General features: G+C 45.0%; 2 protein-coding genes across 2 annotated transcripts; both read left to right on the forward strand.

Annotated features, from left to right (window-relative positions):
- Positions 1-3,248: 3,248 nt before the first annotated feature.
- Positions 3,249-4,316, forward strand: LOC122128161 (melanoma-associated antigen 10-like). The gene has a single exon (XM_042702450.1). It carries the CDS (start codon positions 3,249-3,251, stop codon positions 4,314-4,316), a length of 1,068 nt encoding a protein of 355 aa, XP_042558384.1.
- A 17,814-nt stretch (positions 4,317-22,130) lies between these two features.
- Positions 22,131-22,970, forward strand: LOC122128162 (melanoma-associated antigen 10-like). Its single transcript, XM_042702451.1, has one exon. It carries the CDS (start codon positions 22,131-22,133, stop codon positions 22,968-22,970), a length of 840 nt encoding a protein of 279 aa, XP_042558385.1.
- The last annotated feature ends 215 nt before the right edge of the window (positions 22,971-23,185 follow it).

Here is a 23,185-nt window from a genome sequence, read left to right on the forward strand (position 1 = left end):
ATTCTAAGCTATGCAGATTACAAAACCAAGCTCTGATTCCTCAGGTTTTGGGGGACACAAAAGAGCATTCTCCTGACTAGACATTCATATGTGCAAAGGTAAAAATAAAGGTGATAACAGAGATGCATCTAGACTATTGTGAGTCCTTCTATCAGGAGGAGTTAGGGTTTCTGTCATATGAGCTCTAACCTTGACCACTTTCAGTGCCTAGGTTTCAACCCTCAGGAACCCCAGAATAAAGATCTGATTCACAGCCCTCAAGGCACAAGGGTAAGGAAGTGGTGAGAACCTTTATCAAATTTGAAGCCCACAGGTAAAGGACTGATAACAAGGATGATCTTGAACTGTGTTTTTTCTGCACAACTTATGCTTATACCTGGATCTCTTAGAGAGCCCACAGAGCAGACCATGGCTACCACTCCTCATGAGGGGAAAAGGGAGAGAAAATTAGTGTGTATGCTGCTCTGACAGGAATTAAACATGTCAGAGCATGTTGTCAGCCCTGACAACATGTGAGGCATCTGGATGGTTTGGGGACTGTCCACCTCTAGTGAATTCTGCTCACTCTCTTACCTCACATGCACCTCTCTCCAAGTGTCAGACCCTTATATCCAGGATGCTCATAGAAGTCTTTGACTTCTCCAAGTGTCCCCTGCATTTTTTTAGGAACATGTCAGGGGTGGGGGGGATGAATGAGGTAGCCGGCCTGTTGAGAAATGCCCTCAGTACAAAGATGACAGCAGAGATCCAGCCAGACTTTCCTGAGCTTCTCTATCTAAGCAGGATGTGGTTCTTCTTTCCACATTAATCTATTGCCTAATTCTGTAGAAAAACAGGATCTTTCACCTCCATGGAGTCCAAATATCCCGGATGCCCTGTAGTCAACTCTGTCCCTAGAAGAGTCTAAACTGGTGACACCCTCCAGATTTTTCTCACCCCCTCCTTCAGATACAGTGGACCCACAAAGTCAGAAGCTTGGTATTAGGGGAGCACATTGAGTCTAGTAGTGGGATGGGTTCAGGCTTTTCTTGGAATAAAATGGAGGATCTGAATAAAGATGGAGGATATTACAAAAGGCCCATATGCCTCTAATGTTTACCCTGACTATCTCATTCTCAGTGGCCACGTGCCTGGGACATTAACTTCCACCTGGAGGTGGGCAAAGAAAAGGGGTTCTTAGAAGGTCAGATTCTGGATTGTTAAGAAGAGGATCTTAGACTAGGGATTAAGGGGGCCTTGATATAACCCCTCAATGCTCTCAGTGCAGGTAAGCCACATGACTTATTGATTGGAGGTGAGGAGGAGGAGTAATGCAGGAATTACCCTTTTGGGTCATAACAGAAGTTAAGAATTGGATTGATGGAGCAAGTTCTGAAATTAGCACAGTGAAAGTCCAGACATTGATAGAAGTCAGGATGAGGACTCAGTAAGATCTAAGGAACAGAAGGAGGAGACCAGATTTTATAGGAAGTCAAGGTAAGATACAAGGCAGGACTGAAGAACCCAGGATCTAGTACAGATGAGGTCCACCTGTGCCCATAATTTTATACTGAGTACGGAACTTCCTCCAACTCTGTAATCTGAAGGAGGAGGACTCAACTCATGAGAAGGGTTGGACTCCTGCTTGGAGTCAAGGAAAAGATTTGAGGAGGACTATAGAGAGGGACATTAAACTGCAGATTAGAGAGTGACCTTCATGTCCTCATATTACTGGGAGAACCAGTAAAGAGCAGCAAGATCTCAGGGTACCTTTACTTCTGCTTCAAGCAATGATGTCATGGAAGAGTGGGTCTTTGATCTGAGAATGGTGCTTCTGCTCACTTCAGCCCTAAGGCAGGACCAAGGCAACAAAAGGTGAGAAACTCGGCCCTTCTATCATCCCAGGGTGGTTCCAGGCAGCACTGCTTAAACAAAATGGCAATCCTGGCTTCCTACGTGAGGTTGAGATGGGAGTTGGAGGGATGAGATGAGATGATCACCTGGCTCTGCGAGATACGGATCAGCAAGTCAACAGATGGAAAGAATCCAGGCCTGGGAGGAGGAAATATGAATACCTGGAGGACAGTCCACACAAAAGAGGGCCCCTGAACCCTGCTCCTTCTGTCAGTGTTGAGAAATCTGTGCAAAAGTGTCCAGATAAGCTACATCCTTGCTTCTTTTTCCCAGGTGTCAGGGAGGTGAGGACTTACAGTGAGAGAGGAATCATCTGACCACAGGGAGAAAAACCTGATCCGCAGAGAGCTGTGTCCAGGATCTGCCAGAAATCAAGGTAAGGAATGACGGAAGCCCTCCCTCAAACATGAGGGAAGCCAGCCTCAACCTCCCCTTCCTTCATGCATAGCAAAACCTAGGGACCATGGGAGGACTGGCTTTCTCTCACTTTTGCTGGTATCTCAGCAATAAGGATTGAGCATAATAAGAAAAATGGCCTTTAGGCTACAAAAGGAAAGCTTTTCACCTTGCATTTAACCAGATGAGGACTGATCCCAGTCCTCCACTGTTGACAATGATTTTTGACATCTCTTGCTGTCACATCTGATCAGGTGTGGCCAGCTCTGAGGCCACCTCACCTGATTTTGTTCTATCACTGGCACCTGGATGTCTGATCTATGAGCTTAACTCAGGCCAGAGAGGAGGCGTGTGGCCAGGGAATTCCAGGGTATCTTTGAATACAGAGGAAATCATCTATTGCAGGGCACTGGGGAACGCAGAATCAAGGTCGCCTTCCTTTTCAGGGATGAAGATCAAGTGTTGTCTTTACATGATGCACCCCAAGGGAGGGAGACATGACTCGGTATCTCTTATACATGCTTCAGAGACCAGAAGGTGAAGGTTTTGATTGGAGGCAGTGTCTTCCTGTAACTAAGCAGATAATTCCTAGGTAGGACAAGCATAAAGACAGTGTGTGCACTCTAAAATGGCACCAAAGACCCCAGTAAATCTCAGAACAGATGGAACCTCTCTTTGCCCAGCCTCACACAGAATGTCAGGCTTGGTTAGAATCCTGCACCATGTTGAGCTTTTCACTTACTCCCGCAGGCTTCAGGCATTAGGTATGACAAGAGAGACAGGAACCTGTATGGTCCTAAAACAACAAATAGAGAACATGTGATACTCCATGTGAGTGTCACCAGCAGGGCAGTTAGGAGCCAGAGCTACTCACATCTTCCCTCTCTCCCCAAGGACTGTGAATCTCGATCAAGGAGGGCCTGTCCACTCTCTACCTGTTGTCCTGAAAGAAAGTCATCATGTCTCAGAACCAGAAGAGCCAGCTCTCTGAGATTGAGGAAGCCCCTCAGGCCCAAACAGAGTTAGCAGGCCTGGTGGGTGAGCAAGTCCTCCAGGCTGAAGAGGAAGTCACAGCCGTCACCTCCTCTTCCATTCCTGTTCTCTCGGAGACCACAGCGGAGGTATCAGCAGGCTTGGTGAGTGAAGGGATCCACAAAGCTGAGGAGGAGGAAGAGCTCCCTGTCTCTGAATCTTTCTCTTCCACTCCTCCGATCCAGAATACCACGATGGAGTTTCCTGCTACTGTGAATCAACATTTCCAACGTCCTCAGCTAGCTACCTATTCCTTCAGTGCCATGGAATCCAACCCACGGAGCCGGTACAATTTTGGATCCAGAAACCACCGGCAAGCAGTACGTATGTGTCATCAGCGCACTCCGGTGTATCCTGCTTCTTTGCAGCAAGATGCCATAGCGTTGGTGCCCTACTTGCTCTTGAAATACTGGATGAAGCAACCAGCCATCAAGGCAGAAATGCTGAATTACATAATCCCCAATCACCATCATTATTTCTCGATCATCTTCAGGAGAGCCCGTGCCTGTATGCAGCTGCTTTTTGGTATTAATGTGGAAGAAGTGGATCATACCGTCAACACCTATGTGCTTGCCACTGCAGCAGGGCTCACCTATGATGGGATTATGAGTGACGTGCAGGGCTTGCCCAAGACAGGCCTCCTGATAATTGTCCTGTCCATCATCTTCATGGAGGGCAACCGTGCCAGGGAGGAGTTTGTCTGGCATGCGCTGAGTATGATGGAGGTGTATGCTGGGAGAGAGCATTGCCTCTTTGGAGATCCCAGGAAGCTGGTCATGGAAGATTTTATTCAACAGGGGTACCTGGAATACCAGCAGGTGCCAGGCAGTGATCCTGCTCGCTATGAGTTCCTGTGGGGCCCAAGGGCTCGTGCTGAAACCACCAAGATGAAAATCCTGCAACACTGTGCCCAGTTTGGTGGAGTTGATCCTAGGTCCTTTTCGGCCCTCTATGAAGAAGCTTTGAGAGATGAGGAAGAGAATGCTCACCCATGATTGAAGCTAGAGTAACTGGGTGGGTGGGGGGGATTTTATGTAGGGGAGACATGTTCGGGGGCAGGGAATATTCATATTATAGTGAAGATTATGTCAGTAGCTTCTGCACCATGTAAAATCACTGTTCATTTTCTGTTTAAAAAGGGAAGGCAGCCACGTTGTTTGGGAAGAACATGGTATAAAATATTTTGTTTTTCTATTTGTTTGGATGACTTTGAGGGTGACTTTTGTTTCTCTGGGTTTTTTCAGATCTATGTTTTAATCTAAAGTTTCATTAATTTGAAAACAGAAGGTTACAAATACCAGTAGTTTCACATTAAGTGCTACTAATAATTGATAGGAATTAGTCTGGCTAATTGTTTACTTTGTGACCTGGAACAGGATAATAAGGCACGAGGGTTGGAATATCCTAGGAAGTGGGAAAGGACATAGCTGTATAACAGATTTACGGGCTAGAATAATTGAAGGTTCATACCTGCCTTCCCTTATGCTTTTGTCTGTCTCATGACATTAAAAACTATATTATGTCTGCTTAGAATTATTATGCCTTTTGCTCATGTACGTGAAATCATATCTTAAATAAATTCTTCAACCCTATGTCTCATTTATTCTTCAAATCTTCATTTTAGCATCTGATTTTGGGGTGGCTTTTGATTAGTGGGAGAAGATGAATAAACTAGGATCAGACTTGCTAACTCTTGTACATGTTATGATGGCATTTTGGTCAGCTGCCTTGTCAGAGAGCTAGTCAGAACTCCCCCAAAAGGGAAGGAAAGGTAAAGATTTAGTGCTCCCCAGGGGAGAGCAACTCAGTGTCATTATTCTCATTAAGACTTTTTGAGACTTGAGAATATGTAGTTTCTTCTTTGGGAGTTGATTGTAACAAAACTGCAGTTTTAATAGGGCAGCTCCTCAGGTGTCACTCCTGGGAGAATTAGAAATTGATCTGGCTATTTTCTTTGGATTCTGAATAAGGCTAATAGGAGGCTCTACCTGTAAGTTATTGTACATATGGCTGGAGAAAGCAGAGCTAGATAATATAGCCCACCATCTGCACGGGTTTCTTTTTTTAATTTTTTATTGTACAGATACTACATAGAGGGTTACAGTTACATGAGCAAGGTAATGAGTACACTTCCTATTGAGCATTGTTTGAGATATAAGGGTGAGTTTGTGATGAAGTGAGGCCTAGAAGTTGCTTTGCTACCTGGCTGGGAAAGCATGCCTGACTTTTCAAATAGCATTTATAGGTCATCTCTGATATAATCTGGCCAACTGAAAACAAGTCCTAGATTTTGGGTATAGCTGAGTTGAATGAAATTTTTGTTAACAGAGTAAAATCTTCCGCCATAAAATGAGTAACATTCTATCATTTACGCAAACATGGAGGAGATCGACATATTATTTGAAACAGCACAGATTCCGAAAAGAATCTGTGTTGCATCTTTACTCTCATATACAAACTTTAGCCCACCCCCAATAAAATATGAAAATGACCTGGATATACAATAGGAGAGTATCTCATGCTGGGGAACAAGTATAGGGAGAGGAAAAGAAAGGAGATGGTTATGTCCTTGAATATTACTACTACTACTACTGCTGCTGCTACTACTGCTACTACTAACTGAGCTTGAACTCAAGACTCTCATACTCTCATTTGGCTTTTTTGGCCAGTCCTAGGGCTTGAACTCAGGGCCTGAGCATTGTCCCTAAGCTCCTTTTCTCAAGGCTAGCCCTTGAGCTAAAGTGCCACTTCCAGCCTTTTCTGTTGATGTGGTACTGAGGAATTGAACCCAGGGCTTCATGCATATTAGGCAAGCACTCTGCCACTAACCCACATTCCCAGCCCTCGTTTGGCATTTTTGCTCAAGACTCTACCTTTTGAGCCTCACCCCCCACTTCAGAATTTTACTTGCTTTTTAAAGAATCTCACAGATATTTCTGCCTGATCTGACTTAGAATGGCATTCCCCACACCTCAGCCTTCTGTGTAGCCAGGATTGGAAGAATGGGCTATCAATGCCTAGCCTTGAACATTACTCAAGTACAATGTGCACACATAGAAAGATAGAATAATGAAACCTATAAAAATAAAGATTGAAGAAGAAAATGAGAGTCTTCAAGGGGGAAATTTGCTCAGAGAGAAGGGAGAAATTGGGTTTAGACTCAAATTCTAGGAGCTTCCCTACACAGAAGAGTTCCTGACAACCAGGTCTTGCAAAGTGTTTATGGGCAAGGAAATTATCTTGAAATTCATTCCTGGCAGTTAATTTTCATGGATTAACTATTCCATCTTCTACTGAGCTACATATTTCTGATATTTCCCAGTGAACAATTACAACATGGACAACATCCCAGTGGGGGAAGAGCTGGGATCAAATATTATTCAAAACGAGAGCCTCTCACATTCACTAAAGCTCCAGCACGCACAGATCACAGCACCAGGGTTCTGCATACATAAGGCAGTCCTCCTGGACAGACCTTATCAGATTTGCTTCACACATGAAGAGCCACAGGCAGGATAAAAACCCAATGTTTACGTGACGGAAAGAGCTTACATCCCTGGGGTAGCTGAGAGCAGGAGAGGACCCACCAAACCACATTGAAATTCATCCATCTCCCAAAGCAGTAGCCTTAGGCCATTCAAATCTCAGGTTTCATCCACCTTTTCCTGCTTAAAGGTATTGCAACTACTATATAGATGCTTATTGGCTGTTGGTTTTTTTTTACATGTTTTAGCGACAAAAAAAAACAGTAATTTATTCTTTTAGTGAAAAAACTCTAAAAGTCCAAACATGTTTCCATTTTTTTCTTAATTTGGCCCATGGCTTTGAGATCACCACAAGGAAGAATCTGGTGAGTTTTATTTTTAAGATGGTTTTGGCTTTTTTTAAATACATATATATACTATAAAAAAGAGATTCATCAATTTAGCTGAGTACTAGTGGCTCATCCCAGAAATCTTGGCTATTCAGGCCACTAAGATCTGAGGATACAGGTTCAAAGCTATTTCAGGGGAAGGAAGTCAATGAGACGCTTGTCTCAAATTCACTAGCAAAATGGCTGGACTAGAATTGTGATTCAGGTGATAAATCATCAGCAATAAGCATAATGTCAGATCTAAAGCACTGGGCCTTGAGTTCAAGTTGCTGTATCACCACACACACACACACACACACACACACACACACACACACTTATTACTGTGACATATATTTGCCTTAACCTTTAAGAAAATGGATGCCAGATATTCTCAGGGTAGACCATGTGACAGCCTCTGAGGAGACAGCCTCTGGGAGACATAGCTGTGGTCTGAGATAATTGTACAGGAATGAACATAGCCGCATTAGGTGTTAATGTGAGAGCTTAGGTTGGTGAGAGATGTCATTCATTCTCTGCTCACATAGAGGGAGCCACAATCCACAATAATCTAAGTACACCTCGACTGTCATCTATGCACCCAGGGACATATCTCCTCGGGGAAACAGCCCTCCCATGCTTGAACAGGGCTTAGGCTTTAGAGATATCTGGAGGTTTGTCGTCTCTCAATACATGGATGGGAAGAGCTCAGTCTCTGTGAGATGATCATAGGAGATGGGAGACTGGATAGAAGAAGCCCTGAGTCCTGGTGAGAATCCCCAAATGATTCCACTACTTCTGTGTTGTCAGCCCTGCACACTGAGGGTCCTCAAGTCAGGCCAGAAACCCCAGTCCTTCATCAACCCTCTTTTCCCCTCAGGAGACACTGAGAATAACAGCCTTGCTCTGGAATTTGGGGGACAGGAGGTAGCTGGGTACACTGGGGAGTTCAGCTATGAGCAGAGAGAGGACAGAAGAAATAACCGAGGCAGATGGAAGGCCTCAACTAATCCAAGGGCACCCCTGTTGTCAGCCCTGTTCAGAGGGTGTCAGGTCCACTGAATGCTGCCACCCCTCCACATCCTCCTCTATGGAAGTGGACATTGTGAATCATAGTCTTGTTCTGAGGCTCATAGAAGGAATAAGCCAAGGCTCCATAGGGGTTATGTATGAGCTTAGGCTAGATTATAAGCACCTCTGCTCCAACAGAGCAAGCAAGCCACAATCATTTAATTGTGTTATTTTTCTTGGTCTTGCACATGGGAACTTTGTCTACAGTACCTCCAAGTGTGTGGCCTGTGCTTCTGGCAAAAGGCAATTTTGGAGTCATAGACTTGTTCTGGTGTCCTTGAAAAGAAGCCCTGATGTCATAAGAGTTTATGTGAGAGCTGAGTATGGACAAAATAATAACCTCTGCCTTGACAGAGCAAGAATAATTCAGCTGTATCCTTATTAAAGCCTCTAATCAAGAGAGTTGTCACACGAATTCCAGGGAGACCTAGAGTCAGATCTTTCTGAAGTCTGCAGATCTGGGAAAGGTACAGGACCAAACTCTGTGAGTGATGGAACAGACTTTGGACAGAGTATCCCTTCCCCCAGCAACAAAATAGAGGGTATTAATCTAGTCATGTTTCATGCCTACAGGAATCTCTGTGCCAGGAGGTCTCTCTCCTCATTGTGGTACTGATAGCCAACTTCCCTGTCCCCCTTGTTTCAACTCATGAGGACTTGCTGATTCACAATCTTGGTCTGAGTTCCTAGCATGGGAGGTGCCTGGGTTCTGAGAGAGCTCCAAGTTAGAGAAGAGGGTGAACTATGGAAGGCCCATCCCTAGGTGGCAGGCTCTGAAATAATTCAGATGCACACTTTTGTCAGTCCTGTAACATGAGTGTATGATTTTAGGGTCAGTAAGAAAGAAGGCCTCGGGGCTGGAGGCATGTTAGGGCACTAACCAATGAGTGAAAGCAGTGTCAGGTATCAAGTTCAAGTTTTGATCTAAAAAAAATAAAAACAAAAGAAAGCCACACCTTACGCCTCCTTTACCCTTTCCTTCCTCTTTGAGGCATCCTGGGAATCATAGCATTGCTCTTCCACCAAAAACAAATAGAACATATTCATATATTCAAGCTACATTTTCTACAGAAATCTATGTGCCAGAAGGCTTCTCACCTCAAGGTAACATCTACAGCCATCCCTTACTTTTTCTTTACACTCAGGAGGACTTGATGATTCACAGTCTTGCTGAGTTCTTCCACTGAAAGTAACCCTGGTTCTGAGAACAGCTCATTTACCTTGAAATACGTGTAAGATGAAAGCCCTAACCTTAAGTGGAAGGTTTGAAAATAATCCAGCTGCATAATGTTGTCAGTCCTGCAACCTGAGTAGAGGGGGAGTGTCATCATGCAAGCACGCCCACACCCCTCCTTTATCCATTCCTTCTTCCCTGAGGCACCCTGGGAATCACAGCATTGCTCTGAAGTCCTTGCACCCAGAGAAGCTTGGGATCTCTGAGGGGTCCATGTGAGAGAAGACAGTGGACAGAAGGAGATCCATCACCAGGTGAGAAATGTCCCACCCACCCCCAAATTAACTGCATCCCAGTTTTGAAGCCTGCACCCGCAGACATGAATACAGGTGAATTAAATTACAGCACCCTTCCCACCTCCTGCCTTAGAGGGTTGTTGAAGTTATGCTGTTGCTTTGGAGCACTAGGAGAAATCTAGGTATCAGAAGTGGTTGACGTGAGACCTTAGAGTATTGAGAATGATCCCTACCTCTGATAGAGACCCACAATAATCTAGTTTCACCACTGTTGTCTATCCTGCAACTCAATAATTTAAAAAAAAACTGCCTTCCATACGAGGAAAACAGGAAAGTCAATTTTTTTTTTTTTTTTTTTTTTTTTGCGATGTGTTGGTCTGGGAAGCGGAGAGCTCCCAGCTCTGTACATTGTTGAAATGAGACTCTCAGCATGGGAAAAGGAAGCACTTCCCAAGGCAGAGGGTTCAGTCAGAACTCAGCTGCCCCCTCTTGTCCTTCCTGATCCAAAGGACCTCTATTCACACTAGCAACTGCCACAAACCTGCTATTTTTAAATCAGAGACTAGGTTTACGTCTGGTATGGCCTCTGGACCTGGACACTCCTATTTTGCTTCAGGCTTATCTGACATTATAGAGCATAACTTTGCTCAGAACGTTTTATTCATTGACCTGAAGTTTACCTTTTGGCCTCAGCTGTCCTTTGAACATGAATCTTACCAAAATCACCCTCCAGAGCAGCTAGCTTTTTGAGTGGAAGCCACTCTACCTAAATCTCCAAACGTCTTTCTATGTCAAGTGACTCTCAGTGCATATTCTTGGACTGAGGGGCTTGATGAAAGGCCAGATTTTTGTGAAGTGTCCACATACATGGGAGATTCTGTGGCTCAATTAAGGATCTAAGTGAGAACAGAGATTGAGCTGAGGAATTAACCCCCCCCCCATTCCCAGGAGGAATGAAATGAAATAATCCACTCAGCCTTTCACTCTAGGGTGGAAGTATCAGTCCATAGTCCCCTCGGTTATTGCTCAAAGAACCCTGGGAGTAATAATAGTCTTGGCTTGAGGTCCTTGGAGCAGAGAACCCAGTACACTGGAAGTGCTCCAGACATGAGTACACATGTACAGAGGATGCTTAGCTAACCATGGACACCACTAAGAATATATTTTTTCACACTAGTGTTTCAGTCCCTCTGCTACTTCTTTGTATCTCAGGTACTTTGATGTTTCCTGTCTTGGACTGAATTCCTTGCAAGGGAGGTCTCTGGGATCTGTGATAGTTCCTAGGAATAGAGATAGTGAGTGGAAGAAGTCCCTGAACCTATTGGAGTGTGCCCAAATATTCCATCTGAACCCAGGTTTTCAGCATTACACCAAGATTTGTCTGGTCAAATGAATGCCCTACCCCTGCCTTTGCTGAAAGGAAGCCTTGTGAGTTATGTGCTTGGTCTGAAGACCTTAGATGTTAAGAACTTAGTCTCCATAAAAGACTGTCAGAGGTTAGACTGAAGAGTAACCATTGCCTTTTCTGAAAGTTTGATCCACAATAATCTAACCCAGACTTCTTGTCAGGATTGCACAAGTAGACACCAGGTCAGATCATCATCTTGGGCACTGGGAATCCTGCCAAAGAATCCTGGGTGTAACAAACTTTTGATGTTTGGAAGTAGGGAAATATAGATAACAGAACTTTGCCAGTGCTGGGACTTTGTGTGATAGGCAGACATTCTAAAGCTACAATGGAAGCACTTTTTGGCATTTGTCCTTTTTGGATTATGAACCCAGTTTTTATCTAGATTGTCTTGTAGACCTGAATCACTCTATTATATGTTCTGCATAGTTGATATGACAGGGCATATCATTGTAGCTAGCTTTCAGCTGGTGTGAAACTTCTATCAATCTCACACTCCACAGTAACTACATCCACAAGTATGAGCCAATGTGGCCAGCTCTCAATCCCTCCTTTTAAGTTAGAGAATCTAGAGTTGACACTCTTGGTTTGATTTCCCTGGATGGGAAGAGCTTAGAACTTTGTGAGAGATCCTGGTAAGAAAAGAGTTCAGAGGGTGTCTAGAGAGACTAAATCCCTCCAGATAAAGGGTCCAAATAGTCCCCCAGGTGTCATCTCAGGTAAATACACTGAGCACTACTTCAACTCCTACTTTAGCCCTAGGGAAGATAAGCCTTGGCATAGAGACTTTGAAAGGAAAATCTCTGGCTTTCTTAGGAATCCACCGTTTTAGAGCAGAGGTTGAGCAGTGGAAGCTTCATTCTCAGGAGGAGAATCACCAAATTACCAACTACAACACAATTGTCAGCCTTGCTCCCTGAAGGCCATCAAATCTAGCCAGACTACCACAACCTCATAGCTCCTACCCTTACCTTCAAGGGACTTGAGTAATAGCCTTGATCTGAAGTCTCTGGAGAGGAGAGGTCCTGACTCCCTGAGGAGTAGGTGAATGCAGAAGTGTACGAAGACAGCCCTGTGGATATCCTAGGAACATACAAGTTTATGTCAGTATCCTCTTCCCTCACCCCACACAGTATCCACGTCCCTTACCCTTGGATCTCAGGTACCCTGGAGTTCTCTGTCTTGGACTGAGATTATTGTAATAAAGGGACCTAGACCTAGGCTCTGTAGAACACAAGTGAGAGCACATGTTGGGTGTAGTAAGCCTCAAACTCACACTCAGTGTAAGCCTGAAACTCAGTAACAGGTAGATTCTATCAATCCTACAGACACATCCACACACTTTTCCAAAGAGGAAGTTCAAATGTGCAACAAATTCATGAGGAAATTCTCAACAGCCCTGGCCACAAAAGTTGTAAATCAAATTGGCCTTGGTATTCAATTTCACATCAGTCAGAATGGTCATCCTCAAGCGCTCAAATGCTAGGGAGGATGGCAATAAGCCTTTATACGCTATTGGTGGGAATGTAAACTAGTGCAATCACTATGGTAATCCGTATGAAAGTTACTCAAAATACTAAAAATAGAACTGCCCTAAAGTCCGGCAATACCCTTTCTTGGTCATATGTCCAAAGGGATTTAAATCAGGATATAACAGAGTTACCAGCACATTTATATTAACTGCAGCAATATTCAGAGTAGCTACTTATAGAAAGAGGCCAGATGCCATACAACTCTGAAATTTATGAAGAGATCAAGAAATTGTGATATAAATGTATGTATATATATATATATATCAGTATATGTTATGTCTCTCTCTCTCTCTCTCTCTCTCTCTATCTCTGGTAACCATCCTACTAAGCAGGTCAAAGGACAAAGGCCATAGGTCTCATCTCATACGTGCATCTAGACTTAAAAAGGTAAACATTTAAACACCTACAAGAGCTCATGTTTATGCACATATTAGACATACATACATGCATATATGCATATATGTTTATAGGTGACACCTGATAAAATGTCATTATATGTATTAGGGAAAGATTATGATGAAGCTCCTTTGAGCCATTAACACAAACTTACAAAACAGAGTACTGGAAAAGTGATACATGTCCTGTCTGGAATGTGAATAATAGTGGGAGTGAGGCACACAAACCAAAAGGATAAAAGATGATGAATATGATCAAAATATTTTATGAAGATATGGGAAAGTATAACAAAAAAGCTTATTTGTGAGATTTTTCTGGGATGGGAGGAAAATAAAGAGTAATTAGAGGAGGTATACCTGATTAAGGTATGCATATACAGTCATGTCAAAATGAAGCCCTCTTGTAAAATTAGCTGATACTAATATCTTTTCAAAACTACAAACTTCTGCTATATGTACAAATATATAAGGAGAGGACAGAACAAAGCAAGAGGTACTAAGACCATAAACATGGACAAGGAAGTTCCCAACCCAGACAGTTCATCCTGAAGTATTTCAATGGTGCCTCTGCAGTTACCTGGATAACTAGGAGGCCTAGTTATTATCTCTGCCAAGGGACTTCAACCCTCCTCCAGCCTTCTGATAACTAAAAGGATACTGGTGTTCTTAGTCTTGGATTCAGATCCTTGGATAGGAAGTCCCAGGCTCTGTGTGGGTACAGATGAGAGCAGACAGTGTCTAAAGGAGGTCGCACCACCAGGCAAGGTGCCCCAAAGAATCCAATTGAACCACTGTTTTCAGCCCTGTTTACCTGTGATCAGGTGACCGGTCCGCATCTCCTCCATGCACTCTGAAGTGCTAAACCTTGGTCTGAGTACCTTGTTGAGGAGTGGCTAGCGAGTTTAGGATGTGGAGTGCAAACACCTCCAAAACACTAGAGGACGCTACAAAAGAGGGCCATGCAATAACCTGGACTGGTGTGCTCTCTTTGGCTCCCTTCAGGAGGCTTCCAGTCTGCAGAGCGCCCTCTACTGTTCAGGGGCTACACGCCTCAGAAGACGCGCGTTGGAGAAGCGGAGCGGAAAGACGGAATTGGAGTTGCTGCAAGGAAGACCTGGAGGGGGGCCGAGTGAGTCCCCACCAGAAGACTTGGAGGGGGTGGGCCTAGTGTGTCCCCACCAGATATAGGGTCCTCTGATATTCTAGCTTCAAACTTTCGGCCATCTTTGCACCTTGAGGCATGTGCGGCCTACCCCTCCCCCACGGCAGTCTTTAGCTGAGGAAAATGGGGTATCTCTGCACCTTGAGGCATACCATCACAGATTCGCGGCGTACCCCTCCCCTTACCTCTCCCCACTGCCATGCATTTTCGTGTGGAAAATGGGGGTATCTCTGCACCTGGAGGCATATTGCCACAGGTTCGCGGTTTACCCCTTCCCACCGTGCCTGGCCCTCACCGCCATTTTTGTATGGGAGGAAAATGGCGTCTATCTGCACCTTGATGCATATTGGCACAGGTTCGCAGTTTACTCCTCCTCCACCACGCCAAGCGCCCCCTCCGCCATTTTTGTACATGAGGAAAATGGCGTCTATCTGCACCTTGGTGCATATTGGCACAGGTTCGTAGCCTACCCCTCCTCCACCGTGCTCCGCCCCCACCGCCATTTTGTATGAGAGGAAAATGGAGTCTATCTGCACCTTGATGGGTATCGGCACATGTTTGCAGCTTACGGCTCCTCCACCCCGCCCATCCCTTACCACCCTGTATTTAGCTGAGGAAAATGAGGTATCTCTGCACCTTGATGCATGTTGGGACAGGTTGACGCCTATCCCTCCTCCTCCATGCTCCGCCCCCACCGCCATCTTTGTATGAGAGGAAAATGGCGTCTATCTGCACCTTGATGTATAGCTCCTCCACCTTGCCCATCTCCTACCACCGTGTTTTTAGCTGAGGAAAAAAAATGGGGTATCTCTGCACCTTGAGGCATATTGGGACAGGTTCGCGACTTATTCCTTCTCCACTGCCCCCCTCCCTCACCACCGAGCCTTTAGCTGAGGAAAACAGGGTAACTGCACCTTGAGGCATACCGGCACAGGTTTAAGAGCTATGCATCCGCTGCCGTGCCCCGCCCTGCCCCGACGCCATGCCCTGCCCCCTGCCGTGCCCCGCCCCTGCCGCCATTTTTTAGCGTGAGGAAAATGGCATGCCAGCACAGGTTTGCAGCTTACCCTCCGCCCACCGTGCTCCTCCACTACCACCGAGACTTTAGCTGAGGAAAATGAGACATCTGCACCTAGAGACATACTGCCCGAGGTTCACAGCCCAACTCCCCCCCCCCCCCCCCCCCCCGCACCCCTCTCCCACCGCCAAGTCGTTAACTAAGGAAAATGGGGTGTCTCTGCATCTTGAGGCATATCGCCAAAGGCTCGTGGCCTCGCCCACTACACCCATCCCCCACCGCTGTGTCTTTAGCTGAGGAAAATAGGGTACCTCTGTACCTTGACACATATAGGCACAGGTTTGTGGCTGATCCCTCCCCCAAGACACCCGTCCCCCACTTTATGCAAGGAAAATGTTGGTATCTTTTTTTTTTTTTTTTGCCAGAAACACAAAATGTGTGGTTTTGTTGACAGATGTTTGAGTTACAACTATTTCATTACAATTCTGCACAAAACACTGGCTGGCACATAGATATTGGTATATGCTTTGAGGCATACTGGGCACAAGTTCACAACCTATCCCTTCCCCACTGCTCCCCCCCCTTTGTGCCTTTACCTAAGGAAAATGGGGTATCTCTGCTCCTTGAGGCATATTGCTACAGGTTTAACAGCCCATCCCTTCCCCACTACTCCACCCCACCACTACTCTCTCACCCAGGTCCCTTCCCCACTTTGCCTTTCCCCTACCTCCTGTTGTTACTTGAGGAAGATGTGGGCATCTCTGCACCTTGGGACATATCCCACAGGCTACTGGTAGGTTCCTCTTCTACCCCCATCACATGTCTTCCCCATTCCACATCCTACCCTGAGGTACAAGGGGTCTACACTAGGTCTGAGGTTCTTGGATAGACTAGCAAGGCTCTCTGAAAGTTGGGTTTGTCCATTTACAAGTAGAGAGTTATTATAAAGAGCTGTATCCCAACTGACGATAGATGGCCCTGAAATAATCATTCTGTACCTTTCTTCTGCCCTGAATTCAGCCCTGTAACTCACGATATTGCCCCTTTCTGCCCCATGAAATGAGCCAATCAGAGCCATCTTCTCATTTCTGGTCTTCTGATATTTGCAGATCTGCAAAGTGGAGAAGTCAGAACTCTGTGGTTGGTGAAGGTGACACCTTGGCAGCATACGGAGGAAGTTCAACCCACATCTGTAGTGTCCCAAGGCAATCCACCTGCACACTTGCTTCTGTTTTCCCTAAGGTATTATCTCAGATAAGTGTCTCTCCCCCTTACTCCTCTCTGCTTATCACTATGATATTCTAACATTCCTTTCTTGCTCTGAAATCCTAGCAAGTTTGGGGACCCAGCTTTTGTGGCAGGTCCAGTTGAGAACTGAAGATGATCACAGGAAAATTCTATCTCAGTAAAGAGACTTTAACCATTTCTGTGCCCCATTTTTAGTTTTGCACCCTCAGTATCTGTGCAGATGAATGTGTCCAGTACTTTATAACCCTACTTTCGGCTATATCCCTTGCAGATAGACACTTGGTCTAAGGTCCCTGGAAGGAATTGGCCCTGCCTTTGTATGTGGCTAGATGAAGACTTAGCTTGACAACAGGAATCACTCACTCCTCAGGTAGAAGGCTCCTCAATAATCTAATGGCATCCTTCCCTGTTATCTGTGTGCCCAGTGATCTATTTCCCCAGGTCTGAAGGACTTCCCCATCTGCTCACAATCATGTCATTTGGGATCTTGGGTGGAGAGGGTCTTAGTCTTCGTGGCAAATATTGGGAAGAGAGGTGCCTGGGCCTTATGAGGGGGTGTAGATGAGACCAGAGTTAAGATTAGTGGGTGAGCGGAAAAAGCCCCACCCTTAAGTGGAGAGTCCCACAATTACCTAGCTACACCACTATGGCCAATTCAGCACACTGGGATCATCAGGTGAAGCTAGCACTCTTAACAGGACAAGCATGTATGCTTTTCTCCAACAGCTTGACTATCTGCCAATGTTGAAGATTTTTTATGACACATTTATTTGCAGAGATTGAGGTTGCATATAATATATGTGAGATATACAGACTCTTATAACAGAGGATGAGCAGAGGAAGCCCCATACTAAGTTGAGGATCCCGTAACAATGCATGTTTGCCGTTGTTCTCAGACATGGTTAAGTGAAGGGTCTACCCTTTCTGCAACCCATCCTAACCACATGGTTCACTTGGAAACACAGTGTTGATCTCAGGAACTTGAGGCAGAAGGGACTGGTCTCTACTAGGGGTCTTCATGGTTGGTTAGAATGTAGAGAGGAACCACTTGCATTTGGACCAGCCACACAAGCACTTCACCAACCACTGATTCAGTGTAAGGTGCCCTGTAGTCAAAAAAGATTTGTTCTGTGTTATTTCAATGGGAAAGGCTTCAACTATTTTATGAGTCCAAGTGAGAGAAGACGGACCAAAGTAGAAGCCCTGTACTCAGGGAGAATCTCCAAATAATCCAGGTGTATCACTATTCAAGACTGAAATGAGATAATCATGTCAGGACTACTCCCTACACTCATGCAGTAACTCTGTCTGCCTCTAGGAACCCTTGGAATAACAGCCTTGCACTGGGGCCCTGAAAGAGGGACCCTGACCCTCTGAGAGGTTGAGGAAAGAGGAAATCCCACTAGATAAATTGATTCCATAAAATCCAGTTGAACCCCTGTTGTCAGCCCTGTACATAAGGACATCTGTTCAAGACAATCCCCCCCTTCTGCCCTGGAACCCATAGAATTAAATTTTCTTCTGTAATATAGCTGAGACACTCCACTTCTGCAAGATGTAGATGTGACTCTTGAGGGTAGATACAGAAATCTCTTATTCAGATCGAGCATCCTGTTTTCAGCAAAGGAGAGGTAGGCTTCTAGTCAAGTGAACACAGCATTCTTCTCTATCTTTTAGTTCTGGTATAGTGTATTCTGGAAGTCATAAATTTGGCTATAGATTTCTGGAGCAGGAAAAGCATGGGTGCTGTAACAGCTCTATTTGAGAGCTTAAAGTGGAGACTGGAGCCATCCTGGCTTTGACAGAGGGCCCCACAATAATCTTGCTGCACAGCTGTATTCAGCTGTGGGCTTCCAGTCAGGAGACAACACTCTTTTGCCACTGAGTCCATACAAGTCAGTAGATAATACTCTTCTGCCACTGAATCCATACAAGTCAGCATATCCCAAAGGGATAGATCTGAATTCAGAGTGTGCTGGAGATGATACCCTGAAGGTAGGTAGAAGAAGCCCTGCCCAGATGTCAGTTCCCCTGCTAATCCAAGTACACTGCTGCTGTCATCCATGAACATGTGTTTGTATTTTCTTCACTATTTCCTTTCCCTTCTAGGGACTCTGCCAGTAATAGCCTTACACTGGGATCCTTGAAGATGAGATTTTAAGTTTCTGGGAGGGGGTTCAGATGGGAAAATAAAATGAGCAGAGGATGTGCTATGCTATCCCCACTGGACTTTGCCCAAACAATTTATCTGCAACACTGTTTTCAACCTGCTTCAGGAGCCTTTTGATCTAGTGAAAGCTACCACCCCTTTCTATATTCTATAGAATATATAAGATATATGAAATATATATATTAATCTCTATACAGATTAGCTCTACTTGGGGGTTTGTATCTCCTCAGCCATTGGTTTATATAATTCTCTGATCCCTTCTTGTACTCAGAGGTTCTTAAACTTGGACTGAAATCCTTTAATGGAAGGAGTATAAGTTCTGTGCATTTGCAGGTGGAAGCAGAGTGTGTGCAGAATAAGCCCTGACTCCAGCAGAAAGCATCCATATTCATCCCTGGTTTTAACTATATCCAGGGACTACTGGTCAGGTGGTTGTCCACCACTCCCCAAAGATCCACAATATGTCCGGGAACCTTACCCTTTGTCTGAAGTCCATGTAGATGAGAGGTCCTGGCTTTTATGAAGCATCAGGTGGTAGTATCAGGTGGAAAGAGTAACTACAGACAGTTTAGGTATAAGGACCTGCAATAATCTAACTAGACCCCTGATGTCCTTTCTGTACCCATGGGTATTTATCAGCAAACCATTTAGCTCATTTATTCCCCGTATGTCCCTAAAAATGCAGGGGACACTGGGAGAGAAGTCAAAGTCTTCTCTGAGATTCTCGGATGTGTGGGTTTGAGATTCAGAGAGTCACAAATGATGTCAGAGGGTGAACAGAATTTCCATTCCCAGGTGGACAGTTGAAAGTTAGCTAGCTCTACCAGTGTTGTCAGTGCTGTACCCTATGTTAGTCACATCAGGCCAGCACCTCTACCAATTCCTCCACTCTTTCTACTCCCACAAAGGCTGTTTAAAGAGTCCAGGTATAAATACAAGTTAGACAGAAGAAATACAGTCCTTATGTGGAAGATCTCTCCAAAATCCAAGGGGATATTTTTTCTTAGTTTCTGTGTTACATCAAGCATCAATGTTAATTCTTTTAAGTAAAGCATTGTTTTCTTTTTAAAAAATCCAAAGGGACCTTATTGTCAGTCCTTTACTATCAGAAGGGGGGAAGATCCTGTTGGGAGTCAAGGTGAGATAATAGGCAGGACTAGGAGCCCATGACCAGTAGAGATGAAGTCTAGTCTTGCCCTTGTATTCAGGCTGAGCCACAACCTTTCTCCAACTCTGCAATCTGAGGGCATAGGACATAACTTGTGACAGTGGTTGAGTTCCTCTTGGAGTCAAAGAGAAGATTCAGGGAGAAATGTTGGGACATTGAACTGTAGATCAGAAAAGAACTTCACTGAAATGTTAGTACTGGGAGAAGCAGGTAAAAGGAGCTAGATTCAAGGCACCTTCACTTCTTCTTAACCGTGGAGTCAGGGAAGAGTTGAGCCTTGGTCTGAGAAGTGAGAAGTGTTACCTTTGCCCAGCGTAGCCCTTAGAGAAGATTAAGCTCAAAGATGTAGAAAACCTCATCCTCAGTCTCCTCTTAGGATGGTTCCTAATAGTGCTCTGGAGAAGAAATGCCACTCATGGCTTCCTCCTCAGAGTTGACGGTGTTAGAAAGATGATGACCTTGGTCTGTAAGATATGGATCAGCAGGTACAGTTGGAAAGAATCCAGGCCTTGTGGGGAGGAAATAAGAATACAAAAAAGGGCCCTTGAACCCTGCTCCTTCTGGCAGCCTTGAGAAATCCCTGCAGAGGTGTCCACATAAGCTTCATCCTCACTTCTTTCCCTCAGGTGTCAGGGAGTTGAGAAGTTATATAGGGAAGAATCATCTGACCAGACAGAACCACACCTGATCAGCAAAGAAGTGTATGGGATTTTCTAGGAATCAAGGTAAGGATAGATTGAACCTCCTCCATTAAACACATGGACAGCTAGACACTGGTGACTCATACCTGTCATCCTAGTTAATAAGGAGGCTGAAATCTTAGGATCAAGGTTTGAAGCCAGCTGGGGCAAGGACATTCGTGAGATACTTATCTCACATTAACCACCAAAAGCCAGAAGTGGAACTGTGTTCGCCTTGAGCAAAAAAGCTCAGGGACAGCATCTAGGCCCTGAGTTCAAGACCTAGGACCAACATACATGTTTTCTCACACATGTGTGTGTATGTGCACGCACGTGTGTGCGCACACATGTGCAAGTGCACGTATGTGTGGTGTGTATGGCCATACATGCATACGTACACACATAGTACAGCAAGTTCTATCTGCACTTCCTTTATGCATGAAGAAAACAAACCTAGAGACCATGAGAAGACTGGCTCATCTCACAGTACTAAGATTTTTACATTACAAAGATGGCCTCTAGGAAAATTTTCAACCTTGAATTTAACCAGTGAAGGACTAGGCTGATCCCCCACAGATTTTACATTGAATTTGGGCATATCTTGCTGTCTTTCCTGGCCAGGTATAGCCAGATGTAAGACCCTCTTACTGCCTTGCCATTATAAGCACCTGGATGCTTGTTCTACAAGGTTGCTTCAGGCCAGCAGAGGGGAATGTTAAGACATTCAAAGGACATTTCAGGGGCACTAAAGTACAGAAAAGGTCATTTGTTGCAGAACATTAGGGTACTCACAGAGTCTAGCCCACTCTTCCATTCATTCTTCCCTTGTATGCTGCAGCCCAAGGGAGAGAGGCCTGACTCAGTACCCATTGTACATGCTTCAGGGACCAGGAAGTAAAGTAAAGATCTTTGAGCAAGTGTCCTTATGTGACCAAGCAGACAATTCCCAGGTAGGGCTGGTTTAAGGACAAGGCGTATATTTTGAATTGGCACCACAGGCCCCATCTACCTCAGAACACAAGGAAACTCACTTTGTCTAGCTCTATACACCCTGTCAGCATACACAGAGCCACAGGCTTGCTTAGCACCCTATACCTTGATGAACTTTGCACTTAACTCCATCAGGTTTTAGGCAATGAGTATAACAGGGAGATAGGATTCTCTGTGGTCCCAAAACAACAAATAGAAGACATGTGACAGGCCATGTGAGGGTCACCAAGAGGACAGTTCTTAGGCTGGAGCTATTCATCTATTCCCTCTCTTCCCCAGGTCTGTGAATCTCCATCATTGAGCAACTGTCCAGCCTCTGCCTTCTGTCCTGAAGGAAAGTCATGATGTCTCATAATCAGAAGATCCAGCCCTCTGAGCTTGAGGGAAGCCCTCAGGCCCTAGCAGAGTCATTAGGCATGGTTGTTGAACCAGCCATAGCCTCCTCTTCTACTTCTGTGGTCATGGAGAACACTGTAGAAGCATCCACAAGCCTAATGAGTGGGTTATTCCCCAGGGCTCAGAAGGAGGTGAAGGAGGAGAAGGAGGAGAAGGAAGTGAAGAAGGAGAAGGAGGAGGAGGAGGTGAGGGAGGTGAAGGAGGTGAAGCAGGAGGTGAAGCAGGAGGTGAAGCAGGAAGAAGAAGAGATGGAGGAAGCCAACACTACTTTCTCTACCTCTTCCTCCACTCCTATGATGCTAGATAGCACAACAGTGGCATCTGTTCAAGTATCTTCTTTTGTATACAATGTCATGGGATCCAGTTTACATAACCAGTTTAATCAGTCTTACAGAAACCAGGGATGGGAAAACCTGAGCTTCCGGGGTACCCCAATAGATTTTGTGTCTTTGCAGCATGATGAAATGGCATTGGTTCCCTTTTTGATCTTCAGATATTGGATGAAGCAGTTGGTCACCAAGACAGAAATGTTGAATTACATAATCCCAATTCACCATCAACATTTCCATGTCATCTTTAGCAACACCTGTGTGTGTATGCGGCTGCTCTTTGGTATTAATGTAGAAGAAGTGGACTACACTGTCCCCACCTATGGTCTTAGCCTTGCAGCAGGGATCACTTATGATGGGATGAGGAGGAATGTGCAGGGCTTGCCCAAGACAGGCCTCCTGTTAATCGTTCTCTCCATCATCTTCATGGAGGGCAACCATGCCAGGGAAGAGGTGGTGTGGCAGGCACTGAGTATTATAGAGGTATATGCTGGGAGAGAGCACTGCCTCTTTGGGGATCCCTGGAACCTGGTCATGGGTGATTTTATTCAGGAAGGGTACTTGGAATATTGGCCCGTGCTTCTTACTGATACTATATGCTATGAGTTCAAGTGGGGCCCAAGAGCCCATGCTGAAACCAGCAAGATGCAAATCCTGCAACACTGTTCCCAATTTGGTGGAATTGATCCTGTGACCTTTTCAGCACTCTATGAAGAGGCTGTGAAAGATGAGGAGCAACGTAGGCATTATCGACATTAGGGTAACTGGGAGGAAGGGCCATTATGTGGAGGGGAGAGGTTCAGGGTCAGGGAATATTCATTCGTATTCTAGTGAAGATCACATCAGTAGTTTTTCCTGCACTATGTGAAATAAAACCCATTCTTCATTTTCTTTTTGGAAAGGAAAGACAGCTTTCTTAACAGCGACATTCCAGGGGAACTTGGGAACAACATAGTATAAATCATATTTGTCTT

The sequence above is a fragment of the Dipodomys spectabilis genome, unplaced genomic scaffold, assembly GCF_019054845.1.
Source record: "Dipodomys spectabilis isolate Male_0828 unplaced genomic scaffold, ASM1905484v1 ptg000324l, whole genome shotgun sequence".
NCBI lineage: Eukaryota > Metazoa > Chordata > Mammalia > Rodentia > Heteromyidae > Dipodomys > Dipodomys spectabilis.